General features: G+C 47.4%; 1 protein-coding gene across 2 annotated transcripts in view; it reads left to right on the top strand.

Moving 5' to 3' along the window:
- Positions 1-21,506, top strand: part of LOC8043166 (glutathione hydrolase-like YwrD proenzyme) — a 57,727-nt gene extending 36,221 nt beyond the window's left edge. For both annotated transcript variants that reach the window (XM_040211629.2, XM_040211631.2), the window contains exons 6-8: positions 3,765-3,935; positions 15,342-15,436; positions 21,262-21,506. In XM_040211629.2, coding sequence (XP_040067563.2) covers positions 3,765-3,935; positions 15,342-15,436; positions 21,262-21,505 — 510 coding nt within the window. In that variant the 3' untranslated portion in view covers position 21,506. The remainder of the gene's footprint in view (positions 1-3,764; positions 3,936-15,341; positions 15,437-21,261) is intronic.
- The last annotated feature ends 509 nt before the right edge of the window (positions 21,507-22,015 follow it).

Genomic DNA, 22,015 nt, shown 5'->3' on the forward strand with positions numbered 1-22,015 from the left:
GTTGTATTTATAAAGTATGAAGCCTTGTGATCAAGTAGCTCGTTGAAACGTCGTACTATTCTCTATTTATCTTTAAAATGCTCAATATAATTCTTCTCTGGGGTATGACAATAATGTCAGACTACAATAAAAATATTATTCCTGCAACAAAGGTTTTACGCATACTCGAAAATCATAAAGGTAACGTGAGTGAACTGCGCACTGAACCATTTTTCATTAAATGATATATCTTAAAAGCAAATCAAAGTTATTACTTTAAATTATTCCATTTTATGTATAAAACCAAGCGATACGTTCCGCACGGCGAAACAGAAACATCTCGTACCAAGTTAAGTACAAAACAAGCGTGTTGGTAACGGTAATTAGACATTAGGAAGATACATAGGAAGGGGGGACGGACAACGAAGACTTCCAACTAGCAACAACATTTATTGACCCGAAGTTTGCATATATAGGTGAAGGAGGGGAGGGTGAAAGACGCTACGCTGGAAAGTGGGAAAGCGATGGGAGGGGGTGTAGAGCCAGGAAAAAGAGGGACGATCCCGTGGGGTAGACATCGAATCGCTTGGAGCCGCGGAAACGAGGGACGTCAGCTCTGGCCCCAGGAAGTTTATCTCCCTCCTGGATAAGCCTATGGACGGGGATCCGAAGTTGTTGTGACTGTGGTGCATGGCGAAGGCCTCCATGATCTCTCGTCCGTATCTTGAGGCGTGACCTCCAATCCTGGTGGTCGAGGGAAGGCCGGCCGAACAGGGCTCGCTGCACTCAGAGTGTGTTTGGCAATCGGGTGGTACCAAATCTCTGAAGTGTCGGAAGCGGCTTTCTTGATCTCGTTTGCATGTTCCCTCACCCGATCGTTTAGGCATCGGCCCGTCTGTCCGATGTATTTAGCACCGCAGGACATGGGAATCGAATACACGCACTCTTTGCAGCAGTTTACATAATTGGTCTGGTGCTTTTTCTGGCACGGGGGCGCTGGACCGGGGTTGTTGACTCTTCTACAAATAGAAGCTAATTTGAACTTGCAGGAAAATACAACGTTGGTGTTGAAGCCGAGCGCAATAGATTTCAGGCGATGTGAGGTGTTGTGTATGTAGGGGATGCATGCGAAGCGTGACTTAGGAGGGAGGGGTTTGGACTTCTGCCCCGCGATAAGTCTTTTGATTGTTGTTTCAATCAGGTCTCTCGGATATCCTGCCTTTATGAGGCGACTAATCTGCTTCGATAGGCGGGGGGGCGGAAAGGTGCTGACAGGATTTAACCTTTGCCGAAGCAATTAGATTTCGAACGATCCCATTCTTTACATTCCTTGAGTGTGAGCTGTTGAAAGGAAGAACGGGCTTAGAGGACCTCTGCTGGTGAGCCCAGCAGATACCTGTGCTAGTTGAGGTATCTGCTGGGCTCACCAGCAGAGGTCCTCCAAGCCCGTTCTTCCTTTCAACAGCTCACACTCAAGGAATGTAAAGAATGGGATCGTTCGAAATCTAATTGCTTCGGCAAAGGTTAAATCCTGTCAGCACCTTTCCGCCCCCAGCCTATCCAAGCAGATTAGTCGCCTCATGAAGGCAGGATATCTGAGAGACCTGATTGAAACAACAATCAAAAGACTTGTCGCGGGGCAGAAGTCCAAACCCCTCCCTCCTAAGTCACGCTTCGCATGCATCCCCTACATACACAACACCTCACATCGCCTGAAATCTATTGCGCTCGGCTTCAACACCAACGTTGTACTTTCCTGCAAGTTCAAATTAGCTTCTATTTGTAGAAGAGTCAACAACCCCGGTCCAGCGCCTCCGTGCCAGAAAAAGCACCAGACCAATTATGTAAACTGCTGCAAAGAGTGCGTGTATTCGATTCCCATGTCCTGCGGTGCTAAATACATCGGACAGACGGGCCGATGCCTAAACGATCGGGTGAGGGAACATGCAAACGAGATCAAGAAAGCCGCTTCCGACACTTCGGAGATTTGTTACCACCCGATTGCCAAACACACCTCTGAGTGCAGAGAACCTTGTTCGGCCGACCTTCCCTCGACCACCAGGATTGGAGGTCACGCCTCAAGATACGGACGAGAGATCATGGAGGCCTTCGCCATGCACCACAGTCACAACAACTTTGGATCCCCGTCCGTAGGCTTATCCAGGAGGGAGATAAACTTCCTGGGGCCAGAGCTGACGTCCCTCGTTCCCGCGGCTACAAGCGATTAGATGTCTACCCCACGGGATCGTCCCTCTTTTCCCTGGCTCTACACCCTCTCCTATCGCTTTCCCACTTTCCAGTGTAGCGTCTTTCCCCCTCCCCTCCTTCACCTATATATGCAAACTTCGGCTCAATAAATGTTGTTGCTAGTTGGAAGTCTTCGTTGTCCGTCCCCCCTTTCTATGTATCTTCCTCATGTCTAATCTCGTACCAGTGGCGTCGCGTTAAGATAAGGACACCCTATTTTAGAAATAATTACGAAAGGTAGAGTTTAAAATATCAATAATTTATTTTATTAAACAATGAATCCGATATGAACTATGAACAACCTCTGCCAATATAAAAAAAAAGCGTGCAGGGTGTTGCTGGCGGGCAGCGATATACACTTTCAGCAAACCAAACTTACTTTACATTGTAACAGATATCTGTTATGATTATTTGTTTCACAATCTAGGTTATATTTCATTTTTAGCGTTGATTGCTGTACATACTGTGGTTCTCCTTAGGGCCACTGCCTTTGGGAGTACCACGTTCGCGGCGAGACGCTCTACCGCGAAGCGGGTTCGTACTCGCGTGGCATGCTGCTCGTTGAGCGCAAACAGACACCAGTCACGTTGGTAACGGTGATAAACTGTTTATTTACAATGAAACAAAATAACAACAACACAGCGGCTATAAGCTGGTGAACGCCGTCGGTGTGGAGATCGCCCACGGCCGAACGGTCGTTCACAAATGTACAAAGGACGGGGTAAACGCTCACCGGTGCGCCGGAAGGTTCCCCGTTGTCGCCGCCGCCGAATCTCAGGAAGAAGAGCGAAGCGAGATTGCTGTCCGCTGGTTTTAAGATAACGGCGGGGGCGAAGTGGCCAATCAAGGAGCGACACGTCGATCTCCTTTGTGCGGGGGTTCGTTACGGAAATTGCCCCAAGGGGGGAGAGGAGGAAGCCACTCACAGTGGTAAGCAGCGCCGCCTCTCGCTACGCCAGCGCGGCCGCCACGGCGCGCCAAAACGCTGACGCGACAGAATGTTGAGGGATCACAATCCCCACAATACCTTGTTATGTACTTCGTGATATCGTCTAGTTTCTGTGCACTTTCTTGTGCACCATTTTGTTTTGTTTTCGTGTTTGACGGCGGAACACTGTTTTGTATCATGAACTGTAAGGGACCAGTGCCTCGTCCGGCTTTACAGCCTTTTGCACTGGCCCCTCTTTCAGACACAATCAAAAGAAAAAAAAGCGAACAACTTTTGTTTTTGTTTCAATAACAAAAAAAAAAGCGAATTGATTTACGTCTTTTATTTTTCCTTCTTATGGGAAAATTGGAAAGAGTTACCAGCACATTAAAACCAAATGAGCTATTGCACCTTGCTCCTTGTATAAAAAACCCATCTGTGGGCGCAAAAAAAAAAAACAGTTCATGAAATCCATTTTGTCTTGAAACACAAACTATAAAAAAAGGAATGCTTCATTATCTTATAAAAATAATTAAAACAACAACAACAAATGTTTCCTCCTAGTATCTTCCCTGAACGTATCTCAAAGTCCATCTCAATTCTATAACAGAGCCGAGCGTCGAGCTTCGTGGGGGTGGAGGGGCACCCGAACTGCGTTGGCCCACTTAAGAAGCCCTATCACACACTGATGCCGGTGATGATCACGGAGACCCATTCCTGCGACTGGGTGGCAAACATCGGATCCTTGGGAGGCTATGCACAGCCCCATGCCATCCTTCAGGTAGGTGGTGCCGCCGTCTCTAAGGCGTAGTATTCATTCACCCCTTATGTAATACCCCGCAAGGGGTCCTTAAGGTATGGAAATAAATAAATAAATAAATAAATATATTAACAATTTAGATGATGATCGTTTGTTACTGTTCAACACTCTTGAACTCACATCCAGCTAAGGATTCAAGTATTACCATTCTATATTGTAGTAACTCACGACTGAAAGCAAAACTCGAAACTTACTCACCCTCACATGTCAACGACCGCACTCACCATCAATGTATTACGCACATTTAAGCCGGGGTTACAATCCTCCTACCATCATACAGAAAACAGTCGGCAAACACGAGTCACCGCAATATCCGTAGTTCGAATGCCGCGTGCCAAGTTTTTCCTCGAACTCATTGCCGCGCGGCATTCGAAGCACAGATTCGAAGCCCGCGAAGAATGCTATTAGGCCTAACGCACATACCTAATCATAAGCGCTCTCATCTTGTATATTACATCATCATATAGTCCCCTTCACTAGACGCGGCACCGCGGGCCTCCCTGGTACGGGCTGTTGCCTTTCTGCGGTGCCGCGGCTCTCCTGAGCAAATAAAGATTATTATTATTATTATTATTATTATTATTATTATTATTATTATTATTATTATCTCGCGCTGACTCGCGTTCGAATCTGTATGTAGACTGTGCTTTGCGATGTATAAGTAGTGTGATCCCTTTTTTTAGTTAAACCGACGAACTCATCAGGTCACCAAACTTGTGACTGTTTTCGGGGCTTATCCCTCTCACCTGATATTTGAAGGTGAGGGTAAGTGAGAGTAAGCGATTTAGAAAATGGGCTTGTTCTGCAGCGGTATAAAAAGCTACATAAAAATAGTAATGAACTTCAAGGCACGGAAATATTTAGGGTGTATCAGCGCGAGAAGAAGGTTCGCACTGCGGGAGGTTAACTAGGGCTAGCCTTGTATTATGGCGCCTGTCCAATTTGCCCGGGCACGATTTTGGTTCACTGGTGGAGCACGCTCCCGTTACACCTTTTCGTTTTTTTTTTGTTTTTTTTTAAACTCACACGAATGAGTTCGAAGTAACATACACCATGTATCAACACATTGAAAGGTTTAAGAAATTAACAAACAGGACACATTTTGAGAGTTTATCGAAATCGGCATCGTGGCGAAGCCTCTGAGGGATACGTCACATCCGTGTCAAGGCTCGCGTTGGTGCCGGGACGCCAGTGGCCTGTGGGGCGACTGGGAATACATTTTAGCGCTCAAAAACAAGGACAAAAAGACGAGAAAGAGACACCACAGCGGACTGTGGTGTCTAATTCTCGTCTTTTTGTCCTTGTTTTTCAGCGCTAAAATGTATTCCAAGTTCCAAAACCAACTAGCCCAACAATGTACTCTACTGAGCAACTGGGGCTGTACTAGCTGTTGTGGGTGGGCTCTCTGGGCAAGATGTGAGCGGGAGATTCCTAGATAGCTGGGGCGAGGTCACCATGGGTGCGTCGTTATCGTCGGGCCGAGGGTCAGGGACGAAGACTTCGGGCGTTGCGATGAGATGTTGCCTGTTGCGATGCATCTCTCTTCCGCCCTCTGTTATGACCCTGTAGGACCATGGTGCCATCTTAATTTTAACTTTAGCCTTGGTTGGCCACCCCTTTTTCTCCCTTGTGCGGACAACGTCACCTGACTGGAGTGGTGGTAAGTGCCTCGTTGATTGGAGCTGCGGACACATCTTCACGTCGTCTGCGGGCTCCACTGGGAAGTCAGGGACCAGCCACCTGATGCGTCGTCCCATTAGCAGCTCATTGGGTTATCTTCCATCCTTCAAGGGGGGTGATCTATAGTTGTGGAGACCTAGGTAAAAATCTTCGTTTGAGTGAGACGATTTTCTTATAATTCTCTTGATTAGCTGAACGCCCTCCTCCGCGACACCATTTGATTGTGGAAAATACGGACTGGATGTGGCATGCCGAAAATTGTGCCTCGTAGCTAAATTCCAGAACTTTTTTAGGAGAACTGGGGGTCATTGTCGCTGCATAACTCTAGTGGAATCCCATGTCTCGTAACAATTTCCGCGAGCTGGTGGACTACCCCAGCTGGGGTGGTGTTGTCTAAAGGCACCACTTCGGAATAATTGGAGTACGCGCTAAACGCTATGAGGTACGTTTTCCCAGCATACTCGCACCAATCTGCGCCAACTCGGGACCATGGTTGAGACCCTGTCTGCCTTAGTAAGGGCTCAGCTGGCTGCTGATACGCGAACTGCTTGCATGTGGCACACTTTTTAATCATGCCCTTAATCTCGGATGTCATGCCCGGCCAAAAATATCAAAAATCGCGCTTTGGCTTTACGCTTGTTGCTGCCTAAGTGACCTTCATGAAGCCTCTTTAGCATCTCTAGGCGGAAACTCTTAGCTATCACTACCTGAGCACCTTTGAAGAGCATGCCGTCAGTTACCGACAACTCAGGAAAATATGCCATGAAGTCTCCATCCACTGGCCAGTTGTTTTGAGAAGGCTTGACCACAGTGCCCAACAGAGTATCGTTCGCGGTTTCCTGTCTGAGCCTCGTGGACGTTGCCTCACTCACTAAGCTGGAGAGGACGGAGATTGCGTAAACCTCCACGTCATTGTGAGGTGCCCCCTTTGGGCTGCCTGGTAGCGGTGTCCGTGAGAGCGCATCCGCCAGGATGTGCTGCTTTTTAGGGACGAACTGGGAAGCAATAGTCATAATTCATTAGTCGGATAAAAAAACGCTAAAGACGGGCGGCATGTCGCCAAGAGATGTCTGAGAGATGGCGATTAGTGTATGGTGGTCCGTTTCTAGCGTTATTGTCCTGCCCTAGATGAAATCGTTGAACTTCTCACAGCCGTAAGCAGTTCCAAGTGTTTTCTTTTCTATTTAGAAGTATCTTGTCTTACAATCGGTGAGCACTCTAGAGCCGTAAGCTTCTGCACGCCAGTTTGCACCATGTAATTGAAACAGCGCTGCGCCAAGGCCATACCTTCATGCGTCTGTAGACGCCTTGGTATCTCGTGCAGGGTCGAAGACCGCCAGCAGTGCGCCTTTGTTAGCACCACCTTGAGGTCGTGCCATTCTTGTGCGTGGTGTGGCTCCCAGACGAACGGCGTGTCGTCCCTCGTAATACTTCGAAGCAGCTTCATCTACTCCGTGCAGCAAGGAATGTACTTGCTTAAATATGTGACAATTCCGAGTATTCGCTGGACCTCTTTTTGAGTGGTCGAAGCTGACATCTGCACAACACTCTGTACTAAACAGGGGTCGGGCCTAAACCCTGTCTTGCTTATTCAATCTCCCAAATAAGTGATTTCGCTCACTCCAAACTGCCACTTCTCGGCATTCAGGGTATTGCCACTCTTGCGCGCAGCTTCGGGAGCATTATGCAGCCGCTCGTTATGTTCCGCTTTGCTGGTTAACCAAATGAACACGTCATCTATGTACACACGTACGCCTAGAAGACCGTCAAATATCTGAACCATAGCTTTCTGAAGAACTTCCGGCGCTGATGCTATGCCGAACGGTAATCGCCAAAAGCGATAGCGACCGAAAGGCGTACTGAATGTGCAGATTCGCGATGTTGCGTCTTCCAGCGGTATTTAATTGAAGCCCGAAATGGCATCAAGTCTCGAAAAGACGATCACGTTTGCCAACTCTGCCTCGATGTTTTCTCTTCTAGGCATTTGGAAATGTTCCCTTTTCAGGCCCTCACTGACGTTCCTAGGGTCCATGCATACTCGCAATATTCCATCTTTTTTTGCATACAATAAGAAGTGGGCTTATCCAGTCTGATGGCTCGTCCACCTTCGTGGTGATTTCAGCACTTTCAATGCGCTCGAGCTCGTTCTTCAGCGGCTCTCTCAGAAGGTGGGGCACCCTGCGTGCTGCTTGAATAACTGGCTCGGATCTGGGCTTGTGTACCATCTTGTACTTTTTGCTGATACACCCAAGTCCGTGGAAGAGTTCTAGAAGGTCTCAATTATATAACCTTTGGCACACTGGCCGACACATCGTCAACGCGGTTCACGAGACCGAAGTATTCACATGCAGGCAGGCCCCGGAGCGGTCAATGGCGGTCTTGCACGACGAAGAACTGCACTCGTGTCTCCTTGCCTCGTAACTTTACAGTGACGACGGCAGTTCTGTAGTGGCTGATCATATTGCCGTTGTAGTCCCGTAATCCAGAGGTTATTCTGGTCACTGGAACTGCCTCGTTGATCTGGCGGAGCAGCTTCCTCGCTAGCAGATTAACTTGTATTCTGGTATCTACCTTTAGGCCAATAGGCTTCTCAGCCACTTGCGCTTGTACCCGGCATTCGCTCTTGTTGCCGCAGTTCTGCACTTCCAAGACCTCTAAGCCATGGTCTTCGGGTACGTCGTACACACAATCAACAGAAAATTGTGTATTGCAGCATGGCGCGAAGTGATTTTTTCTTAGCATTTGTAGCACGCTTCGCCGTATGCAGGACACTTCTTCGGGTCGTGCTTCGTGTTACACCGTCCACATTTTCCTGCTTGGCGATACAGCCGTTGCTTTGACACAACTTCCATGGTCTGTCCCTGACTGTCGCAGGTTTTCCTCTGCTTCACTGCTATTTCTGACGCCTTTCAAAGTTGTATTGCTTTCTCGAGCGACAATGGGTCTTCGTGTAGCAGTTTTTCTCTCAACTTCACGTGAGCTGTCCCGTAAACAATTTAGTCTCGACTCATTGATTCGGTCAAAATCCCAGAGTTGCGCTCCTGTACTTTGAGCTGTAGGTCTCTGAAGAAGCATTCGAACGCTTCGTCTTCGTTCTGCTTGCACGAGCGAAATATATATTTATCGTACGTCTCGTTGCAGCGCGGCGTGCAGTAGCTTTCGAATTTCTGCACTAACGTAGCATATAGCTTTTGCGCTCTTCGGTGGAACATTAGGAAAGTATTAAAAACTTCCAATACCTCTGGACTAGCGACGTGTAAAAGAATTGCGGTATTCTGCTTCTCGGAGTGCGGTTTTACCGACTCTGTGGTTTCGAGGTACAATTCCAATCGCTGCTGGAACTTACGCCAATTTTGGGGGAGGTTAACTGTCAGCAAGAGTCCCTCCGGAGGGCGAAGTCCTTCCATGGCTTGGTCGGGAAGTCAGCGAAGGATGCGTGGTCGTTGTATCCTACCGCTGCCACCATGTATCAGGGCGAGAAGAAGGTTCGCACAGCGCAACATTGGCACAGCGGGAGGTCAACTAGTGCTATCCTTTTATTATGGCGCCTGTCCAATCTGCCCGGAAACGAGCTTGCAGGCACGAGCTTGGTTCAATGGTGGAGCACGCTCCCGTTACAAGGGCAATGTGGTTATCACGACCGGCTTTATAGGGGCGACCTGCTCACTCCGTGTGTGCACTTGGCCCGCGCACTCCCTATGGGAGTGCGCGGGCCAAGAAATATCACGCGAACGGCTTGGAGGGACCGAGTGCTCTGCTGGGCGCCGCCCTAGCTCACCACCAAAAGCGCAGCGGCCGCTATGGAAAGCAATGGGAGCGTGTTGAAATAACGTTGGTTTCGGATGATTTTTGTCGCATTTAATAGGCAGGCGCTAATGCTAGCCCATAGTGTATATAGAATAGGTTAAACTGCGTCACTATAACATATTTCTCTCGAGCAGAATAGTTAGTATTGTGGGTTAAGCATCTATAGATTGTAGGAGTGTACAGGATAGTGCATCCAGTCCGCCTGCTGGAGCCCGATCCCGTGATCGGAATAAAATATCGAGTTAGACGCCCCGCAGGTGGGCCGTGACGCTCTTGGTAAATGTTCGAAGTGAGACACTCGATTGGTGGTGAACTGGTTCCTGGCGGGAGGGGGGCCTCCGACGTTGCACTGCACGGGTTGCGAAGGAGTTCTAGTGAAAGAGCGTACGGGCTAAAAGTTGCTGCAGTCCACCAGTGCGAGTACGCTGCAGGGAGGAGGCAACAGGAAGCGAGGAGTCCGGTAGTAGCCGCGTGGTCGCTACTTAAGGACGATGTTGAAGCGGGTCCCTGCCGACGGAACGGAGGAGGTGCAGTGTTTAATAAAATGGTGTTCGGGGGCCAAGTTGGCGCCATAATAAAGTAGGAAGCGCGACGTTGCACCGACACAAGGGAGGCAGCAAGTTGCCTGGTTGCCGAATCCCACACCAAGCAGCAAAACTACAGGATGGGCAACACCTGTGCTGTGAGCAGCAATCTGGGCACACCGCGACTGGCTCTTCTTGTGGACCGAACGACGAAGCCAAGGAGTCACCTTTCGCCGGACACGACGTTTTGGACGTAGCGATGAACATCAAAATGCTGGTCGATGATGACACCTAGGAGGCGGCTATGCGTTGTCCTTGGGATCTCCAGTCGGTTCAGGAAAAGTGCTTGAGGGGTCGAAGGTGGCGCGAGGCAGTGATGTGCATGGTAGTGCATTTGGTTTAAGTTTAGGGGAAGTTTGTTATCTTTTGACCAAAGAAGAATCCGATATGGATCAGCTTGTGGCTCTTTACTGAACGTACGATCGCAATAACGACGAGAAAAGTCCTTAAAATACAGCAGATTATCGTCAAAACGTCGCCGGTCGGGGAGCGGACACACATAGATACACACGCGAAAGCACCTGCTAGTGTGGTGAGCTACGGCGCCAGTGAACGCGGCGGCGGTTCAGCGAACTAGAAAAAGTACTAAATAAGAAAAGCAAATGCGGCGCGCTCGCGATGCCTCGGGTGACCTGGTCGCCCCTATGAAACCGGTCGTGGTGGTTATAATGCGTATATTGGCTCTAACTGTAATATGTTCACTTTCATTTCTCAATATAGCCGCTGCTTTTAATGAGATAGCATTTTTTAGCTACCCACTCCCCGGATTTCTTGGACATTCTGGCTTCCTAATGCGCAGGAGGTATGCGCAGTAAACCATTCCAGCTCAGATTCTCACACTCCTTATTCCACCCTCTCAGAAGTAACTTCCGACCTCGACGTCGTCCTCGACGTCGTCCTCGACGTCGTCCTAGACGTCGCCCAAGACGTCGTTCTCGATGTCATCTGAAACGTTGCCCTTGAGCTCGTCCTAGAGGTCGTCCTAGAGGTTTTCATAGACATCGGCTTTGACGTCGTCCTCTAGAGCGACTTTGACCTCAAGGAGGTCCTAGATGAATGCTATCGACATTCATAGACAACCGAAAATTGTGGTATCTGCAGGCAATATATTATACTCCGTCTCACCGCAGGTTGGCAAACGGCAAGGGCTACGGTTCCAGTGAGCCAATATGCGCTTCGCAGAGGGACTTCAGCTGCGTGTACGGCTGTAGCCGCTTTTGTATGAATTGCAGTGACACACTAGTCTCCGAGGGAGAAAAAAGTGACATCTTGGACGCCCAAAAGAGGGTAGATAGATCTAAGGACGTTGGGCATAGGCGTCTTGGCGCCGCTATCTGCCATAGTGAGTATTCACTGGTGGCCATAGTTTGTGTGCGGCTGCTGAGCGCGTGCTAACGGCGAGCTTCCGCAGTCCTCTTGCAGCAAGCATTCCATACCATCAACATTCTCAGATATAGATGGTGCAGGGGTGTACACCCCTTGTCCTATATGTAGCATCCCAAAAAAACAATTCGACGTTCAGTCCACTGACATCAAACCAACGATACCAACCTTCACGAGCGGCTTGATAGTCGAGCGATACAACTTATTAAAATAGTTAATGTACGGATTAAAGGCTACGGTAAGACAATCAAGGTTTTTTGGCCACGCTGAAAAACCTGTGTCGGTGGTTTTATTGTTGTAGTCTTTATTACGCAAATTCGCTATTTAGTACGTTATATCCAACAGCTATCAAGCCGCTCGTAAAAGTGGGTATTGCCAGCTCGACGTCAGGGCACTGAATGTCGAAATATAGTTTTGGAGTGTTTCATATCGGACAAGAGGTGTACCCCTACACCCCCTATTTCTGAGAGCGAGAACTGCCGGTCTCAGCAGCCTATTAATGTGAGCTCGTTCTGAGCATGCGCTTTAAGCGGTACCCCTCAAATATGGCGTCTATCGAATACCCCCTATAGTCACTAAGAAGATGAGAATGGTGGGTGTCTCCGATTCCCGCGCCTCCAACACGCGCTCCTTGCCTTTCCACCAAGGTGTAAGATAGACAGGTGGGGAAACGGCCCATAGAAGCCTACCGCAGCGCCGTGACCGGATTGTGTACTCGTCTGCTTGCGGGTACCCCCGATTTGCAACAGATGGCGCTGCGGCGAGAGGAAAAAAAGTCGGAATCGGATTTGCGTGGAACTCTATGGGAGAGTGCGCAAAATAGCCGAGAGCACGACAGTCCTCCATTGAAAATCAACGAAAAACCATCTCTGTCAGTTTAGCCGGTCGCCAAAGGTCGCCCACCCGGAGTGAGAGTTCCCGATGCTCCACATAGATGGCGCCACAGAAAAAAAATGAAAGCCGTTTACAACTCCCTGTAACGCCGAATTAGAGCGCAGCTCTTGAGGAGGAGGAGGGAAGGGTACTGGGGGGTGGGTCAAGTGACCTCGGGGGGCGGGGGGTCACGTGACCTTGGGGGTCACGTGACCTTGTGGGTCACGTGACCTTGTAGGAGTCACGTGACCTTGGGGCGTCACGTGACGTCGGGGGGTCACGTGACCTGGGGCCACGTGACGATACCGATGACGTCATCAGTAGCGTCACTGATGACGCCATCAGTGATGATGATGACGATGCGGATGCCGGTGACGTCATCAGTGACGTCACTAATGACGTCATCAGTGATGATGACGATGACGATGCGGATGCCGGTGACGTCATCAGTGACGTCACTGACGACGTCATCAGTGCCTATGACGTCAACGGGGGGTCACGTGACCTCGGGGGGTATCCCCAGGTCACGTGACCCCAGGGGGGGTCACGACCTGGGTAACCATCGTGACCCTCGTGAGGGTAACCCTAGTAACCCTTGTGAGGGCAACTCTCGTGACCCTCGTGAGGGTAACTCTCGTGACCCTCGTAAGGGTAACTCTCATAACCCTCGTGACCCTCGTGAGGGTAACTAACCCTCGTAACCCTCGTGAGGGTTACGAGGGTGAGTAACCCTCGTGAGGGTAACTCTCATAACCCTCGTGACCCTCGTGAGGGTAACCCTCGTGAAGGTTACCCTCACGAGGGTTACTAACCCTCGTAACCCTCAAAAGGGTTACCTTCACGAGGGTTACCCTCACGAGGGTTACTAACCCTCGTAACCCTCGTGAGGGTTACAAGGGTAAGTAACCCTCGTGAGGGTAACCCTCGTGAAGGTAACCCTTTTGAGGGTAACTAACCCTCGTAACCCTCGCGAGGGTTACGAGGGTAAGTAACCCTCGTGGCCCTCGTGATCCTCGTGAGGGTAACCCTCATGAGATTAACCCTCGTAACCCTCGTAACCCTCACGAGGGTTACGAGGGTTGCGGTTACGCCGACGCCGACGCCGACGCCGACGGCGACGCCGCTCAAGCCGGGAACGGGCCCCTAAGAGCTGCGCTCTAAAAGAAAACCGAGGGGTACACAATCCGGTCGCTCATTTGGCTCTCGTTTCCCCACCTGTCTATCTTACGTCCTGCTTTCGACTCGCTTCGGCTTCACGCGCTCGCTCGAGGTGTACGAGACCCCCAAGTGTCGTCCAAGGTAGGAAATTTGCGATGGAGGTGGGATTAAAGCCCTTCGATATGTTTCCGTTTGTCTTGCAAGTAGCGTCAAATGCGCGAGCACACGTGGCTTGTGTCTGGAGCGGCCCTAGGAATAATAATAATTGGGGGGGGGGGGGGGGGGGTTGTGGGGATATTTATACAGCGTGTAGTTGGTCAGCCATTAAAGTTGCGACGAGTCACACGCTGTAGATGAGCAATTTAGCCAGTGCAGTACAACCGCTAGCCTGGGGTCTTTAACGTGCACCACGCAGTAGTGATACACGACCGCACGCCGGTACGATGCTCAACCAGATCGAAACGGGCAGGGGTGGGGCTCGAACCCAGGATCCCTGGGTTCTGCAGCGCGAGCTTTCGCTCCACGCGCGTCGAGCTGGGTGTGCGCTTTAGCCCACTCGGCCACCGATCCCCCTGGCCCTAGGAAGCAAATGGCTGCGCAGCACTGAAATGAGCGGCCCTTGGAGGCGAATGGCGGCGGAGCACCCGTTCGTGGCACGTGCCTCGCGCGTTTTCCCAACAATAATTCGCGGTACCTGTAAAAGACGCCTTTATCAAGGTGCATTAGGTGGGACAACTGAAACCCAGTCTCCGCCGTTCTCACTTTGTAAGTGGCTATAACATCGTGCGCGTTGTGAGCGAACGCGAGAAGCAATCTCGCTGACGCGGACGAGCGGCAGGCCGCGCTGCACCAATCCCCTAGTTAGAAGAAAAAAGCCGGACACCTTGTTTTTTATAGACCACTTTCTAAAGTCACGTGCCCATGTAAAACGGTACGAAACACTGCAAAATTGAAGAGCAAGCAAAACCACGAAGGAGGATGTTCTAAAAAAACACAAGCTAGAAATGATCCGGCAGTTATTGAGTTTCTAGTTCTTCAAAATAGGCCTTGTCTCTTGTGTCCGACATTGTGCAGGGACAGCTTCTAACAGGAGGCACTTTCCAAAGCAAGGAGGAGCTTCAGTTGTCAAGCTTCCAGCGCGAACTCCTCCCTTCGATAACGCTTCGGCGCCTCGTGAACCGCGAGCGCCCTCGTCAAACCAAAACACTGGAGTGTTTTGACTGCGCGCGAACGCTCACGCTGGAGTTTTATTCCAATCGCACAGTCACGAACAATATAAAAAAAACCTCTTGAGTGCGTTGTTTAAAATGTCTGCAGAACATTCTATCAGAATTTAGGTCAACCGTTATCGATTCTTTGGTGGCTGTAAAATTTATGTCGTCACTCCCTGCGTGCCAAACTGTCACTGACTTAATGCTGATTCAGCGTTGAATGTAGAGGCTTTCGGTGACAAAATATCAAATTTATGCGTGGCTGAAACCGCCGGGTCGGCAGATTGAGCGGCCAGTTTTTAAAAGTTTGATAACAAGTTCGCGGGATAAATGAAGCGAAGCGGTTTTTATTTTATTTCACCGAGAACTACTACTATCGGTGTTTACTCAGCAGTCGTTTGCCTACCAAGTGGATAGTAACGACAAAAATCGAAGAAACGCTGAAATAAAACCCGTTGGCAGAATAGCCTTGGCGACTCAGCTGTCTTCACTCAGATTGCACGGGAGGTCTTTGGAGCCACGCGCTCGCTTGTGTTTGCTTTCTTAATTAATATATTCCGCGACCGGATATGTTGAATGGCAGAGGCTCAATGATGTTGGAAAATTATGCATTTGCAATGTGCTTGCGCATTTTACCGATTTTTTTAAGGGCTCATAATTATTGATCTCAGGTTCTTCTTGGCATGATGGAGCTCGGATTGAATCCGCAGGAGGCGGTCGAAAGACCAAGATTCATGATTGGAGATGGACCCTCTGTGCACCCAGAGTGAGCACAATTGGTTATTTTTAATGCTTTAGCATTAGAACGCTCGTTTCGACAAAAACCCGGCCGTGTCTTTCGTTTCTCAAAGCCAAGGAGAGAGGGAGAAGGGAAGTGGGAGAGGATGACACGTGCGACGCTCCCATAGGTCTGAAGCGCTGACGTCAGCACGCGTCAACCTCTCCCTCTCTCCCCGGCGCTGACAAACTGACAGACACCATCAAGTTTGTGTCAAAACGAGCTTGTTTTGTCGTCAAAGTAGCGTCGCACAGTTGGCGCGGAACCGGAGAGGAAAAGGCGCTGCGCATGCCGCGGCGCAGTGGAATGCGGGCGTGCTTAATTGCCCCCTCTGCCGTCTCCGGTTGTTCTTCGCTCTGGGTTTCTGTAGTAGTGGTACGTTGGCTGTCATGTGTGTGTGTACTTAAAACGATAAATGCGGTTCCTTCCACGAGTGATATAGACGCGGTTTCTTCCACAAGTGGTACTGATGTGGTTATTTTCACGAGTCATATAGATGATCGTATCCAAGTGCATCGGCGTACTCGGACAGGCAGAGTAGATAAAAGGGGTGAAAAAATTACAGGAAGATTCACTGCTGAATGTTTATAAAATCCGTTAGCGAAATACTATGGAAACGCCACAGACGCCCCCCTTTGAAAAACTCTAACACTGAGCTTGTAACGAGACCAAAACGAGGCAGCAAAAAATAGAGGAAGCAAGAAAAATCAAAAGTAAAATCCAAAAGAAAATTGATGGGGTCACTTTTAGCGTTTCCCAAAGAGGGACGGGTTTGGCATTTACAAAGGTCAAGCTAACACATTCCCTAAATTTCCACCAATGGATCTTCCTGCAATTTTGGGAATCCCTATATGTTGCTGCATAAAATGCAGTTGATTGTGCCCACCTCAAATAATAGCCAAAATTATAAAAGAACATAGAAGACACAAGGAAGCTTAGTTTTTATTTGAAAATTTACATTATTTAATTGTTTTAAAAGAATTTTTATTTTTGTGCCTGCATTTTTTATTAATTTTATTTATGTAGGCATTTTCAAACACAAATATCACGACAGATTTAGAATGGGGCCCATATTTGAAGGCACAATTTGCTTAAAGGTTTTCTGCAGGGGTTGCTTACAATATGTGCACGAGAGCCACTAAATATGCTTCAGGTGAACGATATTTCATCCATTCTATTGTATTGGATATCTTAGTCTTTTTTTTTTGTTTTTGTTTTTGTAACGTCTAGACAAAGAACTTTAGATTCTGGATTCAGCCATTTGGCTAGATGAAAAACCATCGCTCCCAGTTATCCGAAGCTTCATTTTAAAATGCAAGAAGTGCTTTTTTTTCTCTAAGAATGTTTAAAAATTCCGTGACAAAGCAAGACAATATCACCTGTGCTTTCTGACAGTGTACCCAAAGCTCAGGAGCCCGAATTTCTTAACCAAAACCATCGCCATTTGCGCCCATTTGGCACTACACTTTTTTCAATGCAAGTCCAGACGCAGTCGATGCTACGTGCTAAAGGTTACAATCAAGCAGCGTTAGAAACGCAAATAATTAGACCTTCTGGGCTTATTATTGGTATAGCAATTAATTGAACACGTCGAAAGAGAACGAACACCATGATGGTGCCTATTTGACTCTGCCTGATTCATCCCATCAGCTCGTAGCGTCGGCGGCCTCTGGACTTAAGGTGAACCGAACTATAGGCAGCGACATAATGTTGATAAAACATTTAACGTGCACGTGAGTTGGTGCGTATTAAAAGCGACCCCAAGACAATTTAGGATTGAAGTGTCGACACTCTAACCGTATTTTATACCAATTTTTGACTGATGCCATTTATAGTCTCCGTGCATATATATGGCACGTGTTTTGCTCGCTTTGCGAAGTGACGAACATGCATATGCTCGGTTAAAAAAATTTCACGCAGGGCTTTTCTTTTTTTTTTAATTTGGAATGGTGCATAGACCTTTTTTGGGAGTGCTCGCTCTGTCGTAAACTGTTGGTCTCTGCAAAACGGCGGACAGAGAAGACAACGTGAAAATTACAATCCTTATTCTCCTGAGGCAGTGTCTACCTCTTAGACAGTTGTAGTGCATTTATAAAGAAAACTCCAGCAATATTGACGCTAATAACTGCTGTCCTCATCGGAGTTCAACGCGTGTAGCACTAGCCGTGGAGTTCTGAACGAAGTGACCTCCTCCAGCGGCGTATAGAGAGATTTTTTTTTTATTTATTTACCCTTAGGGCACAAGGCATTACAGGGGGAATTGGGAACAATAGTAATAATAATACAAATTAAGCAACATATGCATTACTTAAAGAACGGGGAATATGAAATTGGCAATGGAAGTACAAAAAGTGCGTGGTCATTATTTAATGTGAGCGATGCGGGTAAGCGGTTCCAGCTATTGGAAGTTCTGGGAATTAAAGTTAAATTGACGTTTGAGTGGAAAAACTGGGACACCGACATTGTGAGGATGATCAAGGCGTGCTGAAACAAAGTAGAAGGGGATAATTAGTTGTGATTTAAGCTGAGCAATATGGAGATATATTTTATGAAAGAGATAAAGATGATATACTGGGATACTGTGTGGCGATGTGCGAGGCTTGGGAGTGACAAACTATCTTTCATTGATGTTGCGTTTGCAGCGCAGTTATAATTGGCTATTACGAAGCGTGCAGATCTGTGTTGAATACCTTCAAGTGAATCAATGAGGTAAATGGTAGAAAAATCCCAGATTGAAGCTGATGCAGCTTCAATCTGAGATTTGGAATGAACTAGCGTTTTATAAAAGAATAAGTTTAATGATTATGGGGCGAAATAAAAGTTACGTTTAGAAAACCAAGCAATCGATTGGCGTTCTTAGTCACATAGTTGATATGAGGTTTCCAAGAAAGGTCAGTACTTATAATCACGCCCAGATACTCCTATGAGTTTACAAGTTCTAGGGGTGTCTTATTAATACTATAAGCACAATTCAAGTTTGCTTTACATGCTATGCCTATCATTCTACATTTGTTAAAATTGAGCTTTATTGATCAAAGTTCCCACCGGTGTAATATAAAATCTAGGTAATGTTGCAGTTTCTGAGAGTCAGAGTCATTAGATAATATTTGATAAATAGCACAGTCGTCAGCAAAGACTTTGATTAAAGAAAAAAACACCACATGCAAGTCATTAATACATATTATAAAGAGTAGAGGTCCCAGAACAGACCCCTGAGGTACTCCGGAAGAGACAGGTGCAGAGAAAGAGTTACAAATTTTGACCGATTCTTTAAAGTTGATACTAGCCAGTTAAACATGTTAAAGTTGATATTAAGTTTATTTAACTTAAGCAATGAAAGTTGGTGCGATACCTTGGCAAATGCTTTGGCAAAGTCTAGAAATATGCAATCCACCTGATATGTCTGATCAAATTCTGAGTGAAAGTCGCTGGTGATAGAAAAAGGTTGCGTTTCACAAGATAAATGTTTTCTAAAGCCATGTTGAGCTGCAGAAATATGCATTGTATTCTAGGAAGTTAATGAGTTGCGTATGGATTATGTTCTCTAACATTTAACAGGGAACGCTAGTTAGTGAGATGTGTCTAAATTTGAGAGGAACGTGCTTCTTCCCAGATTTGTGCAAGGAAATAACTTTAACAATTTTCCAGTCAGAGGGTGCCAATGATCTCTCAAGTGATTGCTTAAAAATATGTCAAAGGATTATAGAAGAGTATTGATTTGTAGCTTAACCAAATTTGAGTTAATTTCATCTAGTACAGTCGCCGAAGACAGCTTAATACTATTGATGATGTTCAGTATGATAGGATCCAATAACAGGAAGGCATCATCATGATAGCTTGGGTTTGCACTGATGGGCGTGCTAGAAACAGACCAAATAAACACTTCCTGTAACATTATAGCACGTAAGGATACCTTGATGAGAGTTTCATCTTGTGTTTTAAATTAAATACATGAGGGGCTTTCACAGTGGGACAATTCATTCCAGAATTGACACGGATTATTTTTTAGCAAAGATGGTAGTAAATTGGGGAGAAAATTGAGCTTAAGACTTTGAACTGCGATCTTGTAACTGAGCACCACTAAAACCTTTCTGCAGGCGAACTGGGCAGGACGTGAGCCTGGCAGCTGTAAATAAACCTGTTTTTTTTATAACCTCAAAAGTGCCCCGTTGAACCATGGAGAAGTAAAGTTTACAAGTATGGTTTGTAGAGGTATATATTTTTTTATTGAGCGATATCACGGCTTCCTTGAAAAAATGTCCAGTTACTTAAAACAGAGCTCTCTGAGACGACCAAAAAGCTGAATTATTCAACATTAATTAATAGCATCGAAATTGGCTTTGCATTTGTCCCGGATACCTTTAGTTTGATATATGACACAACTTGAAGGAATGGCGGTCATGTTCACGCGCACGTTTTACGAGTACAAGCACGAAGACGTGATTTTACCAGCGATTATGTTATTATTATATCTATTTTTTAACTGTATGATGTAAGTCTCCCCTGCATTGAGGTAATTCTTCAGCATTCTTTATGGTCTCCCCTACGGGTACCTTTAGCTTTTTCAGGACATATAAGTGGTTATCTACAGCTGTCTATAGGTATGTCGATTGTTCGCTAAAAACATTTGCTTGGCGCAGTGTATGGGTTCCTTTAGCGAGCGTGCTAAAGGGGCCTTCAGCGAGCGTGCCCATAAAATATTCCTTTCGTTTCTTTAGCCGCCTATATCTCTTTATAAAATATACCATAAGTATTTCTATGGTTTGCTCTAAAGATGTCGTTAGCCAGCGTGCTATAGCTGACTAAGACTTTTTTTAGGGATTCTTTACCCGTGCATAGCTTCCAGTGTGGTCTGCTATAGAGCTTTTATGGCTTACCCTATGGATCTCCTTAGAAAACAAAAAATAGCCACCGATGATTTGTCCTGCGGTTCCTTTAGTCATCTATAGCTGTTGGTATGGTCTGTGTGGGTATGTTATCAACGAGTAAACTAATCACGACAGAAGGAAAAGCGGTCTATTCTTTGTGCGTGATTGATTATTCGGTGATAGCAACACGCAAAGGTGATGAGCACTATGAATTTTCAGGCTTCCTTTCATTTCAAAACTTCTCTCTCTCTCTCTTTCTCTCTGGGGGCTGTACCGATACATATTTGGCGCGGCTTGATTGGCGCATCGAATTCTAGCGTCGGCGGCTGTCAGGCGTAACAGAGTACGCCTGAGGATTGGAGTGAAGTTCGAACAGTGCCGGAAGTTCCAGCGTACTAGCGGCGCAGTGTCAAAGTTTGGATTGTGCTGGACGAGAGTCAAACACGTCGGAGTAGAACGCACACTCTCCCAGCTTTCTACTGTTAACACCGCAGTTTTATCAGAATTGAGAGGACTAAAAGCCAACACCTCACACATAACCAAGCCGTCGTTCTGATAAAGATGACGTCATCAGCGAAGGCCAACACTCGGCACAGATTAGACACGAAGATTGCATCGACGTTCGGCTCAAACTTGACTCGAAGCCGAGCGCTGACGCAGCACTCGTTTCCCAATGATGTCCAGCACTGGCGTTCGCTGGTGACGCAGAAATGTCAGCACTACGGCATTGTCTTCGGAGGTGTTGCCTCAGGAGGCGCAGCGTGTGTCAACGGCCAAGCACTCCAGCTCTCGTATTTCCACCGATCTTGATAGTAGATATCATAATTCGTGCCGTCATGACAAAGTTGATATTTGTAGTGATGTCAGATGGTGAAACCATAGGAGGGTGCCACCGAAATATCGCTGCGCTAATAAATTTTTTACTGATCTTTGCTATTCTTGCAGCAGTGCCATTGATCTTGAAGATGGCCTGTCTCCAGAAGTCATTCAGGGGCTGGAAGAGAGAGGTCACCGCTTGGGGTGCACTCTGAGAGGTGCGCGCAGGCGAAACATGGGGTCTGCTCACGTCATAACCAGGGGGAGCTGGTGGAGAAGAGTTCGAGGACCTGCAAGTTATGCCGAGGGTCGCGACGTTTTTCTCTGGTTTGGAAGCGATCCCCGCGGGGATGCGGCAGCTATGGCGTACTAAAAGTTGGACGAATAAGCCCTTTTATAAAGACCATGTGCAAACATTAGTTTACTCGTGTTTGTTTTCGTTTGGTTTGCCCAATTTCCTATAGGACTTCTTGGCGAGCACTCCAATCGCCCGATGGTAGTTACAGAAATGCATTGTCCTAGGAGGAAATGAATCGTGTATTTTAGGCCACGGGCCGCAAGCTATCCCCGGTTATAAAAGATACAGCCGTGCATACATCCATTTCATAAGAACGAAGCGTGCGAATCACGGAGTAGGAATAAGAGGAGGCGACATTCCGGTTCAAACGAACCAAACGAGACAATCCCACGTGAAGCCGGAAGTAGACTGGCGGGTGGTAGGAACGCCCCCAAGGGTGCCCATGTCCCTCCAATGGAGTCCAAGGGAGCCAAAGTCCGCCCATTCGCGTCCTTTGATTTTTCTTATCATCAGGGATGTGTCCCTGCAAACCGCAAGTCTTCCCCGGCTTCACTTCTGGTGGCATCATGTAGCCCCCAAAAGCTT

Source organism: Ixodes scapularis, unplaced genomic scaffold (genome assembly GCF_016920785.2).
Source record: "Ixodes scapularis isolate PalLabHiFi unplaced genomic scaffold, ASM1692078v2 PGA_scaffold3__209_contigs__length_174095766, whole genome shotgun sequence".
Taxonomy (NCBI): domain Eukaryota; kingdom Metazoa; phylum Arthropoda; class Arachnida; order Ixodida; family Ixodidae; genus Ixodes; species Ixodes scapularis.